The sequence below is a fragment of the Balaenoptera ricei genome, chromosome 1 (genome assembly GCF_028023285.1).
Source record: "Balaenoptera ricei isolate mBalRic1 chromosome 1, mBalRic1.hap2, whole genome shotgun sequence".
Classification (NCBI taxonomy): domain Eukaryota; kingdom Metazoa; phylum Chordata; class Mammalia; order Artiodactyla; family Balaenopteridae; genus Balaenoptera; species Balaenoptera ricei.
The window spans coordinates 13,212,135-13,235,725 of NC_082639.1; the positions used below are offsets into that span (position 1 = coordinate 13,212,135).

At 57.7% G+C, this 23,591-nt stretch overlaps 1 protein-coding gene across 10 annotated transcripts in view; it reads left to right on the plus strand.

Annotated features, from left to right (window-relative positions):
- The window catches only part of ARHGEF10L (Rho guanine nucleotide exchange factor 10 like), a 160,361-nt gene that overhangs the window by 74,641 nt on the left and 62,129 nt on the right, over positions 1–23,591 (plus strand). For 8 of the 10 annotated variants that reach the window (XM_059914797.1, XM_059914762.1, XM_059914788.1 and 5 more), the window contains 8 exons: positions 2,358–2,530; positions 10,167–10,275; positions 12,773–12,879; positions 15,184–15,261; positions 16,254–16,433; positions 17,434–17,550; positions 18,917–19,009; positions 19,757–19,930. In XM_059914797.1, coding sequence (XP_059770780.1) covers positions 2,358–2,530; positions 10,167–10,275; positions 12,773–12,879; positions 15,184–15,261; positions 16,254–16,433; positions 17,434–17,550; positions 18,917–19,009; positions 19,757–19,930 — 1,031 coding nt within the window. Of the gene's footprint in view, positions 1–2,357; positions 2,531–10,166; positions 10,276–11,525; positions 11,994–12,772; positions 12,880–15,183; positions 15,262–16,253; positions 16,434–17,433; positions 17,551–18,916; positions 19,010–19,756; positions 19,931–23,591 lie in introns of those variants that run through there. The other 2 variants (XM_059914825.1, XM_059914833.1) reach the window with 2 other exon arrangements.

Below are 23,591 nucleotides of genomic sequence, written 5' to 3' on the forward strand. Positions count from 1 at the left end.
GGGCACCCTCGGGTCCCCAGGGTGTGGGGATATGGCATGTCCTGCGGTTTACCCTGAGGTGGGCAAGAGCAGGTGGCCTGGGAGCCAGTTGAGCCTGCCAGCTGAGGACCAGGACCGCCGCCCTGAGACCCCCACTCTCTCTTGGGGCTGTGGGAGGGTTGAGTCGGCGAGGCTGGGCCCAGCCCTCAGCAGGTGCACCCCACGAGGAGCTCTGTGAACCTCACACCTGCCAGGGCCCCGCACTGACCTGCACGGCCTGTGAGCTCAGCCGGCGCTCGGTGGGGAGGTTGTCCACTGAGGTGCAGACAGCACAGGCCAGTGGACCCACACAGCCCTGGGCTCTCATCCCGGCTCTGCCATTAATTAGGGCACAGCGCTCTGTGCTTTGGGCCTTGGCTTCTTCATATGAAATCAGAATATCGTCCTGACCTCACAGGACTTTGGGGAGGGTCACGCCGCAAAACTTCTGGTTACTCTCTCTGGCGTCAGTCGATGCATCTGTAAAACTGGGCAATGCTAGCTTCCTGCTTGGGTTGTGGGGAGGATGCCGTGAGATAGGTGAGGTAGAGCACCGAGTGGGTGGTAAGTGCTTTGGAAGGGGAACCATGTTCCTGAGCATTAGTGAAGCCCGTGGCCCCAGGAGGCGGGGGGAGCGGGTACCAGGCCACTGTGAGGCCTCTGAAGGCTTAGGAATCTGGTGACACTGTCTCCACTGGAGAGAGTATTTCTGGACGAGCCCAGGGGGTCGTCAGCACGGCGAGTGGATGGAGCCCCCTCCCTGCTCACTGCCTGACTTTGGGCAAGCACATGTCTTCTCTGGGCCCCATTTTCTCATCTGTCTGATGGGAGGCGGTGATAATTTCCGGCCCCACAGGGCTGCTGGGAGAATCCAGCATGTAGATGTAGGTGGGTGGGGCCAGAAGTCAGGGGAAGTAGATGCCACGTGGTTCTTCCTCTGGGGCAGCCCCAAGAACTGGGCTCTGCCCCTCGACTCACAGGTTGTGGGGCCTCCATTGCAGTAATAGGACAATCAGCCCAGCCTTGTGAAGGTCACAGCCTGGTCACCAGCTGCTCTACTCCCTGGAGACGTTAGTCACTATCATCTTTTGCTGAAAAATAACCCCGTGCTTCCTCCTGATCCTGGGACCTGAGTCTCCAGCCAAGCCCCAGTGTGTCTGTTTTGCTCTTTGGCTGAAAATCTTCCCTGACCCCTCACCCCCCGGCTTTCCCGTGCGGGGGAGGTGGAGGCTTGGGGTCAGTGTGGAGACCTTCAAGCCCACCCAGAGCCCCCGCGAGTAAGGATCAGCTGCTCTTTGCTGAGTGCCTGCCATGTGCCAGGCTCTTGGCTAAGAGCTTTTTGTGCATATATTATATTTACTCCACCTTTCAGCTTATTATCCCCATTTTGTAGAGAGGGCTCCAATAACCAAAGTTCCATGCTCTTTAGAATGCATGGTTTCTGAGCAGATTTTTTTTTTTAAAACCCATCTCAGTGCCATATTTTGTCTGTGTTAACGAAAAGCATTTTCACCTTTGTGCACTTTTTTGGAGTCTGGCCTTACTTTTGTGAGGCCTGAAGTTCAGTTATTCTCCAGGTAACAGCCCAGGAAGTGAAGCTCAGAGGTGAAGGTGAGACCGAGAGCTCCCGGAGGTGGAGCTGGGGCCAGGGCTGGGACCCCGTGTTCTGGGCCCGGGAAATTGGCTTTCCCACCTCAGTCTAGAAACAGCATCTCAAACCCGAGTTGACAGGGACCCCAAGAGTGCTCGGCCCTGGTGGCACCTGTCCCTCCAGGCCAGTGGACTGTCAGGTCTCTGTCCCCCAGTTTCCCGTTCAAGGCATTTCCTGTGGGGCCAGGGAAGAAAGGGGAACATTCCTGGACGCTGGGCCAGGCGCGCCCCCTACTGGCCCATCCTGGACCCTCATGGGGAACTCAGATTTGGGGTGAGGGATCTGAGTCATTCAATGCTCCGGAACATCTTCATTTTTTCCCCCCTAGGATGCTGAGGCCAGAGCTGAGGGCCTGAGTCAGGACTTGGTCTTAGGACTTCTCTTTTCCTCTAAAAAATGCCACACAAGCCCCAAATGAACATTCAGATCCTAGCAAGGTGATGTGGATAGGGGAAGTTACTGAGCCGGTTGTGTGCCAGGCACATTTCTTGCGCTTCTCTGCATTTTTCACGTCCTCCTCACTCTGCGGGGTGGATGTCGTGTTCTCACTGCCTCCTGCTTATGGACCAGGAAGTGGAGCTGAAGGTCCACCTTGACCCACCCCCCCACCTGCCTGCCTGGGTTCAGAAATTGGGGCTGGTGGGCTTGGCCTCAGGGCCTCCGCTCACCAGCCCTGTCTCTTGGCCAGCAGGGGCAGAGAGGAACCTGCTCTACGAGGATGTGCACCGGGACGGGGCACCCCGGGAGACGGAGGACCTAGGCTGGAGCTCCAGTGAGTTTGAGAGCTACAGCGAGGACTCCGGGGAGGAGGCCAAGCCAGAGGCGGAGCCCGCCAAGCACCGAGTGTCCTTCCAGCCCAAGGTGAGGGGGAAGGCGTCTCTCACCCCAGCCAAGGCACCTGCGAGTGGGATGGTGAGGGCCAGGCCTGAGACTCGTACCTAAACCTCAGTGATTCCCAGGAATGTATGGTGAGAGAGGGAGAAGTGGCCCAAGTAATCCCGAGACAGGAAGTGACCCACCCGCATTGCTGATTGGCCGTGGAGAGCCCTAAACCTAGGATGGGCGTGGTTAGTGCCTGGCACAGGTGCTGCCCCTGCTCCAGGCCTGTGGCAGACCCGGCAATTGATGACGATGCTCAACGGGCTCAGATCTGGCTTCAGAATCCTCCTCAACACAGTGCTTGGGCAGCCTAACCAACTGATTACAGTTGACACATGGATCAAATCAGCTTGATCTCCCTGCCTCACAAGATGCTTCTCAGATCAATCCGAGACCCCCACAGCCCTCTGCCCTGGGGAAGTGAGCAAGAGGGCTAAGTCAGAGGTGCCTGGCAGGCTTCTTTCCAAAGCCTTTCAAAGTGCCATCCATGCGTTGATTGCTTCCAGTGTCTGCCTGGAACAGAGTTCATTCTGCTGATCTCATGGAAGGAGCCACGGAAGCCAAGAGCAGGATGGATTGCTTGGTTCCTCCTTTTCTGTGCCAGCGTTGCCTGTCCCATTTGTTCTCTAGAAGCCACCAGAAGGCAGGTTCTATCCATGCCGAGATTTGGGATTTAATGGAAGCAGCTTCTTAGAGACAGGCCCTGCCCGACTAGAGGTGACTGGGTCTCTGTAAGGTACCTTTTGAAAAGACACAGGCAGGCAAGTGGGCTCAACCTGTCAGCGAGTCCTGCCTGCAGGTGGGGCAGGGACCAGGCAGGGGCCCCAGGCCCAGGCTGGATTACAGGGGCCTCCAACTCCCAAGTTTTTCTGAGTGCCTCCTGCCCCTTTCTGAATCTGGGAATCCCTTCTGGGAGAGGGGCGCAGGCCAGAGCAGCACCTACACCTAAGAGTCTTCAGACAGACTTTACTCAGATGAAGAGGGCTTCCCAAGTCCTCAGGAAGCCTGGGGGCTGAGCAGGTCTCTCCTGAACCCTGGTCTCCTCTCGGCTGGGCCCCCACGGGCGGCGCCACGGAAAACAGCCTTGACCTCCTGCTAGCAAAAAAAGTTAAGCATCTCGGACACCTGCTCTCTGCCCAGTCCATATCTTAGGGTGTGGGTTGGGCTACAGGGGGACTGGGAGACCCAGCCCAGGCTTGGGGAACCTTTGTGGTCTAGCAGGAGATACCGAATATGAAACGCTTTGTCAAAAATGAAGAAAACATGCCTTTCTGTGAACACAAGCCCGTGTACCTATGGCCGCCTGCCTGACACAGGTGGGATTTGATGGGCCTAATCACAGGAGGCTTCCTTCCAAGAGAGGCGGGTTGGGAGCTGGGGTGCAGAAGCCAGAGGAGATGGGAAAGGCGTCCCCAGTTGGAGGGATGACCCAGGCGAAAGCCCAGGAACAGGCCTCTTCCTGCTTCTGTCCTTAGAAGGGGCAGCATGCTCTAGTTTAGGGGAGAGAGGGGCTTTGGTTATGAAGGCGCCACGCGCCCTGGGTAGCCTCTGCATAGGGGGGCGCGGGACTCGTGTGTCTCAGCCCGGCTTTGGAGAGTGTGATCAGGTGGGACTCCAGGCCTGGGCCAGCCCTTGTTCTCAGCCTCTGACTGTCCCTCCTAATCTCCCACGGCCGCTTCCCCGGCCCCCTGCCTTCTTGCTGGGGACCAAGAGGGAACCGGCAGCACCTCTCAGGGCAGGACGTGTGGGGTGTTGAGTTTGGGCTCTCCCGTGGTGGTCCTCAGACTTGCACAGGCATCAGGATCACGTGGGTAGTTGGTTGAAATCGCAGATGTCGGGGCCTCGCTCCCAGGTTTCAGGGTTTGGGTGGGGCCTGGCAATCTGCTTTTGAACAGTGCTCTGTCCTCCGGGGATGCAAGGGGCCCACAGAGCACTCTGAGAAATGCTGGGCGAGCCCTCAACTTGGCCTGGCCCCGGGGGTGGGGTCTCTGGGGGCTGCCCCTGGGCTTGTGTCCCGCACACCCTCAAGCTGGGGGCTTGGGACTCTTCCTCAGCAGACAAACAGCATGCAGAGTTCTTGGAATTTCTGACCATGAGGACTTTTCTCCGGCCATGGGCCCAGGCCCACCTGTTCCCTGAACAGCAGGCCCCCAGGGATTGTAAGGGGGCATTTCCTCTGACACCCACCTCTGCCTGGGAACCACCCCACCCCAGCCCCACCTGCAGGGCTTTGCCCTCCTGAGCTGCTTGGGGCGCATCTGCTCCTATGCGTCGTGCTGCAGCCGCTGCATGTTTCCGGTGCCACCGCTGCTTGCCTGTATGTAGTTTGTGCTGTGGCGCGTCGGGCAGCAGAGATCTGGGCAGAGTCGGGTCCTGTCCTTAGAGTCTAACAGGAGCCTGGCACCCTGTGCAGCTGCAAAAGAACTAGTGGAGCCCCTCCTGCAGGTGTCTGGCCAAGCCAGCCCTCAGTGGGCCGATTTTTGCCAAAGAAAATGACTGAGGGTCTGCAGAGGGACCTCCTCAGGAGCACTTGACCCAGATGTGACCAGGAGCCTGATCCTGATTAACGAGGGCCTGCTGGTCGACCCCCATGGTCAGTGGGAGGTTTTTTCTTTTTTTTTTCCCCAGCTCCGCTGAACCTTTCCACTTTCTGATTGTGATCTCTTCATAATTAAGGTGACCGTGATCTGGTTGGCCAGGGGCCTGGGCAGCAATGCCAGCTCTGACCTCAGCTGGTTGACTCTGATCCGGCTAATTCTGCAGTTGACCTTCGAATCTAGTTCTTCTGACCCTGAGAGAGGCAGAGGCCCAGGTCCTTTATGATTTATCATGTCAGTCTTATTTACAGATGAAACAGGACTCCAGTTTTTTGGGGAGTCTGAGTAACTCTCAGAAGGATCCCTGTCCTGCTACTTCTTTGTATAACAATAGTGAATATTTACCCAATGTGGTACAGCTGACAGAGCAGTTTCGTTTATTGTTCCTAATACCCTAGAGTGGTTGATATCACTTGCTTTAAGAGTCTCATTTTGTTGATCAGAGAACCTAAGTGACAGAAGCTCAGAGAGGTTAAATGATGTGGTGAGGGCCACACAGCAAGTAGGTGGTAGAACCGCAGCTCAACATCACATAGGATTGGAAAGAAAGTACCTTGTCCATCCGTTCATCCCTCCATCCGTCCGTCCATCCATCCATCCAGCCGTCCATCCATCCATCCATCCGTCCAATCAACTGTCCATCCATTCAACAAATATTGAGCATTTATTATTTGAAAGATAGTCTAATATCTAAAAAAGCTTCCATTTGTTTGAACACTCACTAAGCTCTGGGGTTTACATGCTTTGTCCATTTAACCTTCTCAGTGATACTATGAGGTGGTTATTATTATGGCCACTTTCCCAGTGAGAAAGCTGTCACTCAGAGAGGGAAAGAGACTTTTCCAGCTAGTAAGCGGGGAGCAGTGATTTGAATGTAGGCCCACCTGCCTCTAAGCTCATGCTTTCGATTCCTCTGCTTGTCTACTTTTCTCCAAGTAGTCCCAGTGCTGGTCTTCTCTATATTTTACCAAATATCACTATTGCTCCTACAGTTCATGCATTTGAATGTCTGTCTGTTTGTCCATTTATCTGTCCATCTTCCCAGATAGTATGTAAGCCAGTCAGCCACCTATCCCTCCGTCCATTTGCCTGCCCATCCCTCCCTCCATCTATTCCTCCCTCTGTTCCTCCACCTTTCCTCCAGTGGCGTGCTCGAGCCAGCTTGTCCTAGCTCACAAGAACCCAAGAACCAACTGTGCACGTCCCTTTCCAACTTCACACTCAGTGATGTCACATTGGTAGTCTGAAATTGGCCATGGTGGGCGTGTTCACGCCATGGAAATACTACAAAGCAGGGCTCTTTTTCCTGGAGGACCACTCGTTGAATAATTACCAGCACAGCACTGCTTCCATCCATCCATGTTCTTTTTAATTCATCTGACTATCTCTTCATCCCTCTACCCATTTGCCCAGCTGTACGGTCATCCAACTAAATGTATCCATTTGCTCACCCATCCATCCATTTATCTGTCTATACATCCATCTATGAGCCTGTCCATCTACCCATCTGTCTATTGTCCATCCATCCAACCACCCCTCTCTGCATTCACCCATCTTTCTGCATTTGCCCACTCCTCCATTTATCCCCTTGCCCACCCATTTCACCCACCCATCCACCTGCCATTCATCCAGCTCAGAAACTTGCCAAGAACCTCTTATGTCGAGAGCCCCACGCTGGGCTCCCGGGATGGGGAGATGACCGAGACACAGTTGTCCTCCGAGCACTGGGAGGGGGCCTGGGCTGTTCCCCTCCCACCTCTCGTCCCCCACAGCTACAGAGACCCAGCCCCCAACTGCTTGGCATGTTGGGGTTGGATGCTGCTGGAGCTCATTCCAGGCAGGAGCCTGGTAGTCCCCAGGTACCCAATCCCACCTGCCCCGAGTTGTCTATCCACCACCTCACCTGAGTCTCCTTTTTACTCTGTTGCCGGTGTTTTGTCTCCTGCCCTCCCTGCCTGCTCCTCTCACCTGCTGTCCTTCTGCCTGGCTGCTTGGGGGCTCCAGCTTTCTCCAGACCTGACTAGGCTAAAGGAGCGATGCGCCAGGACTAAGAGAGACATCTTGGCTTTAAGAGTTGGGGGGAGAGACATGCAGGAGCTGAAGCACAAGTACGATTATAAGGTATTGTCTGTCTGTCCCTCCAAGTCCTGGGGGCTCCCGGGGCCTTTCCTGCTGCTTCTGGGGCTGTAGGGGCGGGGCTGAGTCCCGGAGCTGCCTCGAGCCCTGGAACTTGGTGGCATCTTTCCTCGGCTGCGCGGGCTGATGCCAAAGGCTGGCTCGCTCCTGTCCATGTCCTCGCCTCTCTTTCTTCCCACCCTCAACTGACACCTTAGCCGTCGATAAGAATTCCTGTGTGGGCTCTCAAGCTTTAGGGCCCTCAGAATCACCTGGGTGCTTTGAAAAATGCAGATTCCTGAGCTCCACCCCCAGAGAGGCTGATTCTACAGGTCTGGGCCAAGGCCTAGGAATCTATGAATTTGGTAACTGTGGCAGGTGGGTTTGGGTTACACTTTGAAAAATATGACTGTTGGTGACATTGGACGTTCCTCCGCCTCGGAGCTGTTCAGAGAGGTCCAGGGTAAGGAGGCCAGTAGGAGAAACCGCAGTGCCTTTTTCTCAGATGGGACTCCGACTTCTGCGTAAGGATGATGATATTGACAGCAGTGGCTTCCATTCATTGAGCACCTACTGTGTATTGTGGGCTTTGGAGGCCTGCAGGCCTGGATTTGAATGCCAGCCCCACCACCTCCTCGCTGTGTGATCCTGAGCAGGCCTCTTGACCTCTCTGAGCTTCAGTTTCCTTGCCTGTGGAATGGCGGCATGAACAGTACCAGCCCCCAGGGTGGATGTGAGCTCAGAACCATCAGGTGCTTAGGGCCGTGCCGGGCATAGGCTAAGAGTTCAGTGGATGGTGACCGTTACTACTTGTGTGCCTGACCGTTTTCTCCCTGAGACGCCCTGGGAGGCTGCTGTCTTACTGCTGTCATTCAGCGTTAGTGAGGCCGGCAAGTGAGGCAACTGGCTGGTGGTCACACCAGAGGTCAGCAGCAGAACTGGGGTTCAAGCCTGGGTCTGTGCAAGCCAGAGCCTGCCTGCCCTCTGTCCTGTAGCCCTGCCCATTTCCTCAGAACCGGAGGCCTCTCTGGAGGAGGCGGAGAGACCCTTTACAGTTTGCAAGGCCCTTATACGGACACCCTCTGAGAGCCCTATGACTGGAGGTGGTGGGGGCAGATTTAACTTCTCAGGAAGCTGCGGCCCAGGGAGGAGCAGGGAGCACGTAGAGGGTGGCGTCGAGACCAGGGTGCTTTCCCCAGCCCGGCCCCTGAGTCGGCCCCCAGATCGGGCTCTGTCCTCAGTGCTGTGAGCCAGTGGAGGTGGCAGGTTGACCCAGGGACGCCTTCCAGGTGTTCACCTGTTGCTCTTTTTTGGCCCAGGAAGGGTCTCTGATGGTTCCCCCAAAGACCACTTTGGGGGTTCCTAGGACAGCCCCCCTGATGGCTTTCTGCCGAGACAGGAACTGGGCTCCAGGACAGAGGTTTCCAGTCCAGGGGTCATGACCCCCTCAGAGGAGGATGAGCATCTTCGTACGGTTTCTGGGGTCTGGGGTCGAATGTCCCTCTCATTAGATTCTCACAGGTGTTTATGACACCCCCCCCCACCCCACCTCTCCGAAAGGCCAAGAACTGCTGCTCTAGAATCTTACCATTTAGAGGCAGGGAGGGGCCCAGGACTTCCCTTTCCCCTGCTGGCTGTTGGTTGTTTCCAGAAAGTCGTCTTGTTCCTGAAAAGTTACCACCCTGCCCCCAGCCTCAGCGCCCACTCGGTGTTCAGCAAGCCTTCCTGGCCCAGACCTTTGAGAAGTGCCAGGGCCCTTGTGCCGGGGACCAGGGCGGGTGTTTGGAGGAAGGTGACAGTGAGAGCAGAGGCCAGGGACCCCCAGATGAGTGCTTCCCGCCTTTAGCAGAGAGCTTCAGGGAGAAGGGGGTTTCCTAGAATTGTACCGTCCATTATGATAGCCACCCAGCTCTTTATATTTAAGTTAATTAAAATTAAAGATCACCAGGACTTGGGTTCCTCAGTCGCACCCGCCAGCTCTCAAGTGCCCAGTGGCGACGTGTGGCTGGCCGTTGCTGTGTTGGACAGCGCAGACAGGGAACATTTCCAACCATGTGGAAACTTCTAACACTGGCTGTGCATCGGGGAAGCTTCCAGGACTGGGCCGGGGGCTGAGGGGACAAAGCAGTGAGTTAGGGGACGGCAGCTCTGTTTGCAGGCCCAGGGTGCCTCTTCCCCGTCCTGGGCCTGCCTCCGCCCGCGCCCCGTGTCTGCTTCGCTTGCTGCGCCCGTGCCCACGGGTCCTCCCCACCTGAGGAAAGCTGCGCCCGGCTCCGTGGTGGCACCAGCCTCCCCCTTGTTGCTGGGCAGAGGCTCAGTAAGAAACCCGGCTATTTGGGGGGGCCGGGGTTCCACTGATGGGATGGGGGTGCTCCCCTCCTTTTATAGTTGTTCCTAAAGTAAGCTTGGGCATCTGTGCAGCTCATTTTACTGTTCAGCGTGCTTTCCCAGACCCTGTTTAGTCCTCACAGGCTCTGGCGGGTCTCAGGGCGGAAACTGAGGCTCAGTGAGGTTAAGGGTCTTGTCCAGGGTCACGCGGCTGGGGAGCGGTAGGGCTGGGATCTGAACCAGGCCTAGGGCTCCAGGCCTTGAGCCTTGTCCCCAGTGTCACACCATGTCCTTAATTTGACACCCAAGGGGAAAAAATTGGGTTAGTAAAGAGGGTTCCCCCTGGGAGGTGCCCCAGGGCATGAATGCCCTTCCACCCCTTCCCAGGAGGTCTCGGGGTGGCACTGCCCTGCTGTCTTTCTTGGCCTCTGCTGCCACCTCCCTGGGAGGCAGTGGGCTCCGGGGTCCTCATGTTTGTAGCCCCGGCCGGGAGGCCTGAATAGGGCCAGTGGCCCTTGGTGGCAGATGTCGCAAGGCCTCCTTCCGCTTCTCTGATGAGCCCCCCTGCCTTTGCTCAGATGACCCAGCTCATGAGGGCCGCCAAGAGCGGGACCAAGGACGGGCTGGAGAAGACGAGGATCGCCGTCATGCGCAAAGTGTCCTTTCTGCACAGGAAGGATGTCCTTGGTGAGGCGCTGCGGGCCGGGCCAGGGGCGGGCTCGGTGCTCGGCAGGGGTGGGTGGGCGAGGTCACTGGGTGTCTGGGCTCCTCTGGCGGTGAGGTTTGGGGATTGATCCCCAAATGTGCCAGCTTGTTTCCCGGCCTATGGCAGGTGGACCCCATCTCTTCTGGGAAATGTGGGCCTCTCCCTTCAGCATCCCTGCCCTTGGTCTCTGTCGTGGCCTCCTTGGCCTCTTGCCTCCCATGCTCACCTGGCCTCATCTTTGAATGCACCTGTTCATTCCCTCCTTTATCCATGCACCTGTCTCTCCACCAGCCAACATTTATTGAACACCTACTAAGTGCCATGCCCCGTGCTGGGTGCAGGGACACCAAGATGAGTTACGCAGTATTACCTGCAGGAGCACCTGGGACAGTACGGAGACAGGCATGCAAACAGGAAATGACCAGCTGCACAGTGGGGTGCCACAGTGGGAGCGTGGGGGAAGTGAGCGTGGAATGCGGGAATGAAAGGTCAGGGAAGGGCTGAGAGCAGAAGGAGAAGGAGACCCAGGTCCATCAGGCCAGGGAACGGGGCAGGGAGTGGGTGCTCCGGGCGGAGGAGCCAGCATGTCCAACGGTCCGGAGGTGGGAAGGTATGAGACGTTCAAGAAGTGATTTTCATGATGGTCATCGTTTATGGAATATCTGTTGTGTGCCAGGCACTCTCCTAAGAGCTTTACAGTTTCTCATTTAATCCTTAGAAACACCAGACAGGGGCAGAGGACTGTCTTGTTCCCATTTGGAGATGAGGAAACAGGCACAGAGTGGTTCAGTGTCTCGCCTGGGGACACACAGGCGTGGAGGGGACGGAAGAGGCTTCCTCTGGCTGGAGTGAGGGCAGGGGTGAGAGGTCAGGGCCCCGTTAGCACAGGCATTCAAGCCAGGGAGGACTTTGAGGCTCTGCACCCTCTTGAAATCTATGTATTTTACCCTCTCTGTGCCTCAGTTTCCTCATCTGTACAATGGGGCTAATCTGGCATCTGTCTCAGGGGGCTATGGTGAGGATGACCGAAAGAGCCCAGCACAGCTCCTGACCCCTGTGTGGCAGGTGTTATTCCCGGTGGCAGCCACAAGAAGGAGGTGTTTGGTGCTGCGACAGCATCTTGCTGATGTGGATCCGATCCTGGTTCCACGGCCTCCTGGCTGTGTGACCTTGCCCGCTTCTTCCCCTCTTGGACTGCCAGGTTCCTCATCTGTGAAGCGGGTTTAACCCCACCACTGCATATACTTGATTCAGCGCCAAACTTTTGGGGGAGCCCTACCCCCCAATGAGGGAGAGGACGATGGGTCGAGGAGCCGTTCCGAACTTGGAGTGGCCTGGAGAAGGGACAGGCTGGACATGCTGGCTGGCTGGGAACTCTTCCTGGTCACCCTCCCCATCCCCAGGCCAGCTGGGCGGCCAGCAGGCTCCCCCCTCACCCCGCCCGTTAGCCCAGAGCCTTTCCTAAAGCGACCCTCCCACCAGAGGCGTTATTAATAGCCACAGCAGGGCTCGAATCACCAGCCAAGAATGTTACCCAGTGGTGCATGGGGGAAGAGGAAGCCGCGGGGCCAGCGGCTGGGGTGGGTGCGGAGTGATGCCCAGGGTGCCATGTGGGCCAGGCAGGAGGGCCTCCACCACTCCGACCCCCATACTGTCATCCGCTGTCCCTCCTCCTCCTCCTCTTCTGTCTCCTGCTCAGGTAAGGCCCGTCTGCGTGTCCCTGTTCCCTCGGCCCCCCGGAGCCACCGCCACTTCTTTCTTCCCAGCTTCCCCATAGCACCCGCTTCCTGCTGCCTGCGGCTGCCGGCACCGGGTTTCAGGGCCGCAAGCAGTGGGGTCCCGTCTCCCTGTGCCTGTGCCTGTCGCTCGTGGGGCGGGAGCCCTGCAAGGCCGGGTTACTGCACTCTGCCTGACCTCCGTTCTTTCTCTCCGCCCCAGCCTCTGTCTGTCTCGATCAGTCCTCTGAGGTCTGCCCCCACTCATGTCTGCATTCCCCTGTTGGACATCAGCTGGACTTTTTCCCTGTTGGGTCTCTTTTTTTGAAAGATGAAAACACAGAGCCAAACAGCCTTGTTCTTCTCGGGGCTTACTTTCTTCCCCCTTTTTGGCATCCAGAAGAAAACTATTTTTAGTGCGTAGTGATGGGGACATGGGCGGCCTGGCCTTTGCCAGCCCAGAAGCGGGCGGGTCTGAGTGGGGACAGAGACTCCTGGCAGAGTGGATTCTGAGAGCCGAGCCCCTGCTGCATGTTGCTTTATACTCCCTCGCTCCATCCCTCCCTCACTTCTATTTCTGGGTGGACTGTTCTAGCAGAGTATAGCCAGGAGGGCGGGGAGTAGGCTGTAATCCTCTGTGGCCCCAGGAGCTGCTCATCCCAGGACCCCGGTCTGTGGGGGGAGGGTGGTTTCCAGCTCCTGGAGTTTGAGCAAGTGTGTCATCCTTGCCTTGCATGTGTCACCAGCCCATCTCACTTTCCAGGTGACTCGGAGGAGGAGGACATGGGGCTCCTGGAGGTCAGCGTTACGGACATCAAGCCCCCAGCTCCGGAGCTGGGCCCCATGCCAGAGGGCCTGAGCCCGCAGCAGGTTTGTGGGAGGAGTGGGGTGTCTTCAGGGGGAGGGATGGTGGGGACCCCAGCCTGCTACCTGGGACCATGCAGGTCTGGGTCTGGAAGGGGAGGTGATGATCAGGGGGCTCTTGACAGAGCCCCAGCTGGGTGGGGGACCTCCTGGGGTCTCTTCTCGACCTGCTGCACAGACTTTCCAAATTGGACCCTGCAGGTTCCATGCCATCATCCTGGGTGGCGGTGGGGCTGCATGTGGAGCTCTTGCTTCCCAGCCCTGCGGCAGCCAGAGCAGCTCCTGTGTAACGGGGTCAAACGAAGGTGTTTGAACAAAGGGTCCGCAGTCCCTTTCTGGGAAGCATCGAGCTAATCCAGTTCGGGGGGGACCCTGGAGGTGCCCGTCCACCCACCGATCATCAGTTCAGACCCCAGAGTCACCGCAGGCTTCCCAGGAGCGGGGCTCTTCGGGCGATGTCTTCCTTCTCCAGAAGTGTCACATTGAGATCAGGGTGGCTGTGCTCTGGGACCTTCCTCGGCAGAGTCCGGTTTGAGTTTTTTCCCGCTGGGGTTTTCTTAGCCACGAGGCAGGGTTTTCTTAGCCACGAGGCAGGGGGAGAGACCCCTGCCTCCCTCTGGTCGTGAGGACTCTGAGCAAGACATGTCGGGGCAGCAAATGCAATGAGGGGATTGGCCGGCTTGGAGTTGGCAGGAAATCCTGACGATGGGCCCCTTTCGAAAATCGGAGATACGGCCACACCTCTCGTCTTGGGAGTCCATCCGCCTCCTTCCTTCCTTCTTTCTCCTGCCTGGCCCCTGGCAACACTGAGGTGGTGACCCCCCCCCCCCCCACTGCTCCCTCCCCTCTGCAGTGAGTCACTGTCAGAGCCGTCAGAGCTCAGAGCCAGCCAGGACCCCGGGCTGCCAGCTCATAATCCGGGGTTCCCCTTTTTGATGTCAGCCGGCTCTGTCTCCTCGGGAGCCTTTTGCATTTCTTGGATCAGCAGTGTTAGTTACTCTAGGCCAGTGGCTCTCAACCGAGTTTATTTTGTCCCCCAGGGGACATTTGGCAATGTCTGGTGATGCTTCTGGTTGTCACAGCTTGTGGGGGGGCAGGGCGGGTGCTACTGGAATCTGGTGGGTAGGGGCCGGGGACGCTGCTACACATCCTACAGTGCGGCCCCAAACATCAGCGTGCTGAGGTTGAGAACGCTGCTCTGGGAACACCTGGGAAACTGGGGATTGTTGACAAGGCATCCCACCGTGGGGCAGCTTGAAGGACAGTGGCCTGGCTCGTCACACCGCCGGGGGCCATGGTCAGGCCTGGGGGGCCATGGTCAGGCCTGGGCGCAGGCAGGGTTGTGGGAGGAGATGCAAAGGGTGTGCCAGAGGGAGGAGGGAGGAAGCAGAGGGGAGCAGGGGAGATGGTGGTGGGCGCCTGGACCAACGTTCTCAGGATGGCTTTGGGGGCACAGTGGGGATCAGTCACCCTCCCAGCTCTGGGCCAAGGTGGATAGGCTCCCCCCTCGGACACCTCTCATGTGCGATACCTTTCATGAGCTCTGTCCCAGCTTTGCTGCACGATAGCATCACCTGGGAAGCTTTAAAAAACACTGTTACCGAGGTTGCACCCCATAGCAATTCATTCAGAATGCCTGGGGTGGGAGCCACGTGATTCCAGTGTGCAGCAAAGTCCCCCCACCAACCCCCCTCCCAGCCCGCATGCTGCTGTGTCCAGGTGAGGGCTTCTTGACTGGGTGCTGGTCGGTCTGCACCTGAGAGATGCACTAATTTGGGCTGAGGAGAGATAGGGAGGGCAAGAGGGGAAGGATAAGGGGCTGGGATGTTTAGCTTGAAGTAGAGCCCACTTGGTGGGGATGGGAGAGGGATTGGTTAAGGATTGGATCTGTAAGTGTCGGGAGCTGAGATTTCAATTTCATCCAAGAAAGAATTTTCTGCTAGAGTTGTCCAAAGATGGAGGAGGCCGCCTGTCCCCATGGAGGAGAGTGTTGGTTTCCCATCCCTGGATGTGTGGGAGCAGAGACCAGGCAGGGGACTCGAGTCCCAGCGTCCCCTGCCCCCATGCTGCAGTCTGGGGAGCACGGGCATTTGTCTGGGGTGGGCAGGGGCTCTGGAAGGGAGTGCTGGCCTGCCAGGCCCCAGTGGTCCAGGAGCGGCTCTGGGAAAGGCGAGTTCCCTCTGTACCACGGCCGTCAGCTCCACTGGGCGTCATGACTCCTCTTCCCATCACCCGGGGCTCCGCACACAGCCGGTGCTCGCTCTGTGCCATGGTTGGCACAGGTGCTGACTGTGCTTTCCGCCCGAGCAGGTGGTCCGGAGGCACATCCTGGGCTCCATCGTGCAGAGCGAAGGCAGCTATGTGGAGTCTCTGAAACGGGTACTCCAGGTAGGACTCCGGGGGCTCTGGGGAGAGGGCAGGGGAGACCCCGGAGGGACATTTTACAAGGAGTGTTTGGGGACTGTGGGCATTTTTAAGGGGAAGGAGCCAAAGGCCAGGGCTTTTATGGAAACAGCAGGACCTCCAGATGGGGGACACCAAGAATTCCAGATGCCTTGGTGTTCACAGGATGACTGCATTTTCTGAAACCATGTCGGGGTTCAATAAAATGAGCTCTATCCTATGGACTTGAGGGCATGTGGTGCTTCTTGTGCCTTCCTTGCCACTCTGGGAGCCCCTGGGGCAGAGGCTGGTGTCTCCCCGTCATCTTGGAGCTCCCTGGGTGCGCCCTCTCCCCTGTGATCCGGATGCACAGGAATTGCTAAGTAGATGCTTGCATGACTAAGGTGTGCTGGCCTGGTCTGTAGTCTGCATTCCTGAAAAGGTGAACCTTCTGGGATGTTGTGGGCTCTCGGTGAGGACAACAGGGAGGGGGATTGTAGGGGTGGGAGGATGCTAGTGACAACCTCATTTCCCCTCCTGAGTTTGGATCCACAGTGGAGGAGCCCAGACCTCAGGCAGGTGGAGGCAAAAATATCCCGTGTTTCTGACAAAGCTGGTTGGAGAGTGTGGCTCTAGGTCTTGCTGTGACATCACTGCCACTGCTCCGTTAGACAGACTGGCTCTCTCGTGGGCAAAACCGATCTGGGCCGGCCCCTGGGGACTGCCTCCGTGGAGCTCCTTGCAGGCAGGGGTCTGCCCCAAAACCCAGCTTAACACATAAGTCACGGGGGTGGGTTATGGATGGGCAAAAGGGTCAGGAGTGTCACGTTCATGGAGATCCTTCCAGAAGGACAGGTGAAGAGTGAGGGGTGAGTGCTCCCCCTGCAGGAAGGTCTGCCGAGTTCTGATTGGCCCGGTCCAGGTGGCCATGAGGGCAGTGGGGGCAGGGGCTATGGCCTGGCCTCGGGGAGCTCACCCCGCCTGCCCCACCCCTCCAGGATTACCGCAACCCCCTGATGGAGATGGAGCCCAAGGCGCTGAGCGTCCGCAAGTGCCAGGTGGTGTTCTTCCGCGTGAAGGAGATCTTGCACTGCCACTCCATGTTCCAGATCGCCCTGTCCTCCCGCGTGGCCGAGTGGGACTCCACCGAGAAGATTGGGGACCTCTTCGTGGCTTCGGTAGGTGTCCCCAGACTCTCCCCAGAGAGTCTGCTGTGCCAACCACGGCCCTGATCTGGATGTTCTCTGGGCCAGCCTCTTGCCTCCACCTGGTCGCCTCGTCCAAGCCGGCGGGGTCAGAGGGTGGCAGGGCCTGAGTCGGCCTGGCCTACGCGGGGGCGGGCGTGACACCCTGCAGCGTGTCCTCGGAGATGTCCGCCGGCGTGGCGCCCACTCACTGTTCTGGCTCCGCCCAGGTGGCAGCACCTCCAGGAGACTGGCCACTGTGGGCAACCACCTGGCCGATCTCAAGCCCCCCCTGCCGAGTGCTCGCAGAGGGGCCACTGTGCAATGCTCACACAGAGCATGGCCTTGGCCCCAGAGGATGCTGCAGGGTGTCGGGGCCAGGCCACTGGGTCGTGCTCCCGGAGACCTGGCCTGGTCCCAGCTCAGCTGTGCAAACGTGGGCAGCTCCAGGACCCTCTCGGGGCTCAGGTCCCCATCTGTGGAAGAAGGGGGTGTGCTGGACTCATGGTTTTTGACACTGAAGTCTGTGGGCCCCAGAGAGATTCACGGGGTGAGAGATGGTCAGGTCGGTGGAACCTGCTTCGATATGTTTTAGGCAATTGGGTTCTGCTAAAAGACAAAAAACCCAGCACCCTGGTCGGTGTGTCCATGGGGCTCAGGTCAGGAGCACCATCCTTGAGGGTGGGGGGCTGGGGGGTGTAGCAAAGGGCCGCCATGCCCCCCTTCGCCTGTGGGCCAGGCTGCCGTGCTGGGGGACGAGGGACCTCCCCGGGCTCTCCTTAGCACCACCTCTTCCTCCCTGTGACCTTGGTGTTTCTTCGCCTCTCTGAGCCCTGTCCCCTCCCCTCACCGGGTGACAGGTTTCCTCACCTCAAGGCTAGCTGAGACCCTCCAGGCGGAGGAGGACTGTGGCCGGCGGTGAGGGTGGGAGTGCTGGTCGCCCTCCCCCTCGCATGGATGTGACCCTCCCGGGCCGCGCCCACGCCTGTTTCAGTTCTCCAAGTCCGTGGTGCTAGACGTGTACAGCGACTACGTGAACAACTTTACCAATGCCATGTCCATCATCAAGAAGGCCTGTCTCACCAAGCCCGCCTTCCTCGAGTTCCTCAAGGTGGGCCCGAGGGTGGTCTGGGGCCCCTCTCAATGGAGCCCCGGCCATCGGGGGGTGGGGCGGGGAGGTTTCTCAGGAGGGAGGGATCGCTGCAGCATCATTTCTTTGGCCCAGACACCTCTCTTCTTTCCTTTGGGGCATCCCCAGTCACACGAGAAGAAAATTTGCCTCTCCTTTCCCCACTCCCCCAAGAGGAGGGTGAAAAAGAGTTAAAGTTTCTGTAAGCCACTTGGGATCCTGGAGTTTTGACAGGTGGAAGGGTAGGCCTGTGACATCTGCTGATGGTGGCTGGGCTTGGTGTGGCTCAGGTTGTGGCCGGGATGATCCCTTTTCTTAAAGGATCCCTTTTCTTAAAGCTGTGCTTTGGGGATCACGTGGGAGAATAGAGTTTAAAGGACTATAGGCCTCAAGTAGCCGTGGGACCAGGTCCCCCATCCTCATTTCCTAGGCGCACGGTTAGGTGAGTCAGAGAGACCCCGCCGCAGGGAGCGTGCCACCCAGCAGAGGGCGCAGGTGGGCTAGGGCCCCCACCCCCACCCCCACCGCCACCCCCGGCCTCAGCCGAGGAGCCTACAGCCTGGATCCCAGAGGGTCAGGGGGCTTTCTCAATGGGGTGCCATCTGACATGGGTCCTGGGGGGTCAGTGGGGTTGAAACAGGGGGAGATGGAGGAGAGGGTGTTCCAGGTGCAAGGGTGATGGGGCAAAGGTCAGAGGCAAGTCTGGTTGGATCCTGGGAGCACTGGGTGCCTGGGAGAGAGGCCCAGAGCAGCAGAGTTCAGTCTGGGCGGATCTGGACCTCCTGACCCAGGGGCTAGGATGTCGTATTTCAGGCAGTGGGGGCCACTGAAGTTTTGGGTGGAGGCAGATGGAGGCAGAGGCCGGTGGGGAAGCTGTGGCGGCAGCCTGGGTCGCAGGGGCTGAGGGCCCGGGTCAAGGTGACAGGTGTGTGGATGGAGAGGTGGAAACAGAAGCAAGAGATAGGACAGTAAGAACCGCCCCCATGCCCGAGCCTCACCCCGGCCCGGGCCCGTCCGCTTTAGCTTAGGTGGAGGGAATGGTTGTCTCGGCTACTTTCGGTAGCCTGACTTCTTGGATAAATTGCTGAAATGGCCTACTTATACTTTTAGTCCAGAGACTTTAACGTGATGCTCTAGGCTTTCCAGGGTGAGGGGCTGTACAGGGGAGCCCCGTGGTGGCAGGGACCCCTGACTGTGGAACCAGGGACCTCCTGGGCTTTTCTTGGGCCCAAGGCCGAGCAGGGTCCTGGGCCCGGGGAGGGGAGCCCGGGATGGGCCGCATCTGTACCCCGGGTGCTGGGCCCTTGCTGCGGAGGCTCAGTGAATTATTCCCCCTCATCTCCAACAGCGGCGGCAGGTGTGTAGCCCCGACCGCGTCACGCTCTATGGGCTGATGGTGAAGCCCATCCAGAGGTTCCCGCAGTTCATCCTCCTGCTTCAGGTACCGCGGGGGATTCTGGCGGCCACCAACCTGCAGGGTGCGGCGTGGGATGGTGCGAGCCTCATGGGGTTGGGGCAGGAGGCCTGGCTTCTCATCCGTCACCCACAACCCACGCATCTGTGCACGGTGGGCAGGGTCTCAGCCCCCCGGCCCCCTCTTTCCCCGCTCCTAGGGTGGAGCCCGTCGAGCTTACTTTCCCCTCCCCTGGTGGGAACCTGGTGACCGGTGGTGACATTAGCCCAGGTTGTGGGAAGGCACGTGGAATCCGAGCGCCTGTGGGGCCCCTGGCAGTGAGGAGATGCCCCGTGGATGCTCTGATCTTGTCACTTCAGGCTTCCCGAGGGAACGTTAGCCTCCACGCTGGGCCCCGAGAGCTTGAGGCACCTCCCCTGGTTGCTGGGGGTCCTCAGTCAGGGGGTGAGTCCCCCTGGGGGGAAGGCTGGCTGTCAGCCCAAGGGTCCCAGCAGGGTTTCCTCTCTGTCCTCAGAGCGACCAGCAGCAGGAGTGGGTCTCATCTCAGTGTACAGTTGATCAGTGAATCAGGGATTGGTCCACACAGCTATTTTATTTTAGTTTTTCATTCACTAGCTGTTTCTTGAGGCCTTGCTCTATGTCAGGCCCCGCCTGTCCTGGCTACAAGCTGGGCCCTTCTCAGGCCTGAGTGCGGAGGCGGAGGCTGTGACCCCAGCCAGGGGAGGGTCTGATGGGGTGGGGGTCTCAGTCATGGCTCCCTCTGGGCCCCGGCAGGACATGCTGAAGAACACCCCCAGGGGCCACCCGGACAGGCTCTCGCTGCAGCTGGCGCTCACGGAGCTGGAGACGCTGGCCGAGAAGCTCAACGAGCAGAAGCGGCTGGCCGACCAGGTGGCCGAGATCCAGCAGCTGACTAAGAGCGTCAGTGACCGCAGCAGCCTCAACAAGGTGCGTGCGTACCTGCCCTGCAGCCGGCGTCGCCTGTCGCTCTGCCTCCTGCCCTGTGGCACCCACCAGGTGGCAGTGTTCTCTGAGGGAGGCAATTCCTCGCTTCCCTCTGAGCCCGCAGACCTTACCTTAAGGATTAATCTTGACTAGACCTCCACATTCGTTACTACTCATGTGATTTTAGGATAAAAGCTGATTTTATTCAGCAGTGTAATTGCCAGTAAAGATGCCAGAAACGATAGCCTAGTATTGTGCTTAAACTAGTGGACCGTGGAGTCAGAGTCTGGGTTTGAATCCAGATTTTGCCACTGGTGCTTACTGTGTGGCCTCAGGGGAATCACCCAACCTCTCTGAACCTCAGTTGCTTCCTCTGAAATGAGAAGAGCTCGATGGCGCCTGACCCTCAGGGCTTCTGCGAGGCAAATGAGAGAGTTGGCAAACTGGCAGACCCAGAGCCCTTAATACAAGGTGGCAGTTGTCATTATTAGTGTTATTTTTTAAGAAGCAAAAAGAAAAATCCATGACATGTTTTGGGATTGCAACTTAGGAACATTCTAGCAAAAAAAAAAAAAATCTTGAAAAACTTTCAAATGAGTCTATTAGGGAACTCTGTTTTTAAAACACAAAGTTGGTACAAAAAAATTAGTCACCTCCCAGAGTCACCTGTTGGTGAACTTCATTTATTTATTTTTTATTTTTAAAATTTTATTTGTTTATTTATTTGGCTGCGTTGGGTCTTCGTTGCTGTGCGCGGGCTTTCTCTAGTTGTGGCGAATGGGGGCTACTCTTCATTGCGGCGCGCGGGCTTCTCATTGCGGTGGCTTCTCTTGTTGCAGAGCACGGGCTCTAGGCGCGTGCGCTTCAGTAGTTGTGGCACGTGGGTTCAGTAGTTGTGGCTCATGGGCTCTAGAGCTCAGGCTCAGTAGTTGTGGCGCACGGGCTTAGTTGCTCCGCGGCATGTGGGATCTTCCCGGAGCAGGGCTCGAACCCATGTCCCCTGCATTGGCAGGCGGATTCTTAACCACTGCGCCACCAGGGGGGTCCCTGTTGGTGAACTTTAGTCCTGTTTCCCTAGCGGCTTGTGACATCAGCCGCTTGCAGCTGCACCCACATCTGGGAGGTCCTGGGCCCCGCCTTCTTTCACCCACCAGAGTGTGGGGTTGGCCCCGATGGTTCGGGGTGAGGTGACCCCCACCCCAGGGCACTTGGCGAAGGCAAGCGTTGTTCTTTGGGGAAGGGGCATCCTGTGGGGTCACAGGGAGGTGTTCAGGTATTCTGGGGGAAAACTGGGAGCCTCCTGGCTCTGTGGCCCCCAAAGCAGAACTAAGGCCAGTGACTAAGGCCGATGAGATTTCAGCCACACGGGGTGGAGCGTTCTAATGTTTGGGGAGTGTCATCAGGAGCACCACAGCGCTTCCCACGTGGCCCCGCACTGTACAGTATATGATACTCTTTAACCTGCGTTGTCATGTTTGATTTTCACCACAGGCCTGCAAAACAAGGCCCGGACAAGTTAACTTGCAGGGTCCCTTGCAATTCTAAGCTTCAGGGTCCTGCATCTTAAGACTGTCCCACCTCAGGCCAAATTCAGGCTGCACATGTGTATTTAGGCCCACACAGTATTTTTAGGAAAATGGAATTAATTGCCAACATTTAGAAATGGAGAAATGTCCCACAACATTTAGACTCATGTATCTTCTTAAGGGTTGGAAGAGCTGGCACTCTGGCCCACCTTCCTATGTGGCACCAGTCACCTGAGTAGCAGCTGCCCTTGCCCCCTCAGTCCACATCCAGGTCTTTCCACTGAGGTTACTTTCGGCCCTGCAGGCACTTGGGTTTGCTTTGCCTGTTCCAGGAGTATAGAGCTGGGAAGAAAAGATGAGGCAGGGGATGGAGCTCCCTCCCCGGGGTGTATCCCCATCCAGGATTGCTCAGGGTGGGCCTGAGGGGTGGGGGTCATCCCCCCTCCCCGCCTCCAGGCAGGACTTCCCCAGCCAGTCCCACACAAGCCTTCTATTTAAAAAAAAAAAATTATTTATTTATTTGGCTGCGCCGGGTCTTAGTTGCGGCATGCGGGATCTTTGGTTGAGGCATGCAGACTCTTAGTTGCGGCATGTGGGATCCAGCTCCCCGACCAGGGATCGAACCCGGGCCCCCTGTGTTGGGAGCACGGATTCTTAGCCACTGGACCACCAGGGAAGTCCCAAGCCTTCTATTTTGAAATGTCTCTCGGGAAAAAGACCTTAGCCCAGCCATGGCCACCGTGCTAGTGTTTGATGGTCTTTGCACTTGGGAAGTGTCTTCTTCTGTCTTTAGCTCCTTTCCTGTAACCAAGAGGGTTTCTCTCGCTTTGGCTCACACACTTGTGAGATCACTCGGAAGAAGGAAACCCTCCTCCTTAGCACTTGCTCTGGGAAGAGCTCTCTGTTCCCTTCTGCTCTGGCTGCTGGGGGGGACCTGGGCTGTGAGGAGCAGTGGTCACTGGCTGGAGGTCAGGGGGACCTGTTGGGTGTTGGGTGAGGAACTGACAGCCCCAAGCCTCAGTTTCCCCACCTGTCAAGTGGGTGTGTCGGATGCGAGTGGGATGGTGTCGTGGAGAGAGTGATGGTGGCCGCACACCACGCCTTCCCCTGCCAGGACCCCCCTGGGGCAGTCTCGGCCAGTTCTGAGGCCAGTGCAGTGATTTCCCTCTTGCCACCCATCACCCAGAGAGAAGTGGAAATGAAACTGGGTGTGCCCGAAGTGGAACCGTGTCGGCTGTTTCAAAATGTGCCTGCTCAGGACCTGACTGTCGGGGGCTGTTTGTGCAATATCCGAGTTTTCTTTTGTCTTTCTTTTTTTTGATCTGCTTAAGTGGCAGGAGGATGGTTGTCGGAAGCCAGGGGACTTTCCTCTCCCCTGAGGAAAAGGGTCACGGCACCCTTGGCCGTCTTCTGAGGGGCCTGCTGTCTTCGGGTCACAGCTGTGTCTACACGAGCCGGCAGTCAGCTTGCTGGTGGAAGCTGTGGGCTGGGGGAGCCCAGTCTGAGCAGTCATGGGGGTATCCCTGGGGCACCCTGAGACTTTTTGTGTGTGTTGGGAACAGCGGGCTTTCCCTGACTCCCCTTACCCCGAGTCAGGAGCCAGAGGGCGTGTGGCTGGCTTCCCGGTGCTGGGAACAGCGTGTGTGGCCTGGTTCCGTCCTGCCGCTCAACCGGCACTGGGTCTCAGCAAGTCACTTTACCTCTGGAATCTCCGTCTCCTTGTCCAGGAATGTGGTGGCCTCAGCGTTCTCGAGGCGATTAAATGAGAGGTGGACTATTTAGTGGCACGTGGTGTCACTCGGGCTTTCGTGTCGCCTGGAGAGACACCGTTCTTCACAGAACAGAAGGGCGTTCTCTCCACAAGAGGTTTTGGGATGATCCGCCCTTTCCCTTGTGACGATGGGGAGGAGGGGGCGCTAGCTGTTGTTATCAGAATCATGGGCTTTGGGAAGGAATTTTGCCGAATACTCCTCTTCCTCCTCAGCAAAATCCTTAGTTAGTAAAGAGATGTTCTCCCAGCGGGTCTCTGGGTCTGATGGTGGTCCGGTGCTGGCAGCATTCTTGGAATCCAGCCCGAGATGGGCAAATGCCTGTTCGGATGCTGGAGGCTTGAAGGCCTTCAGCCTTGTCAGAGGGTT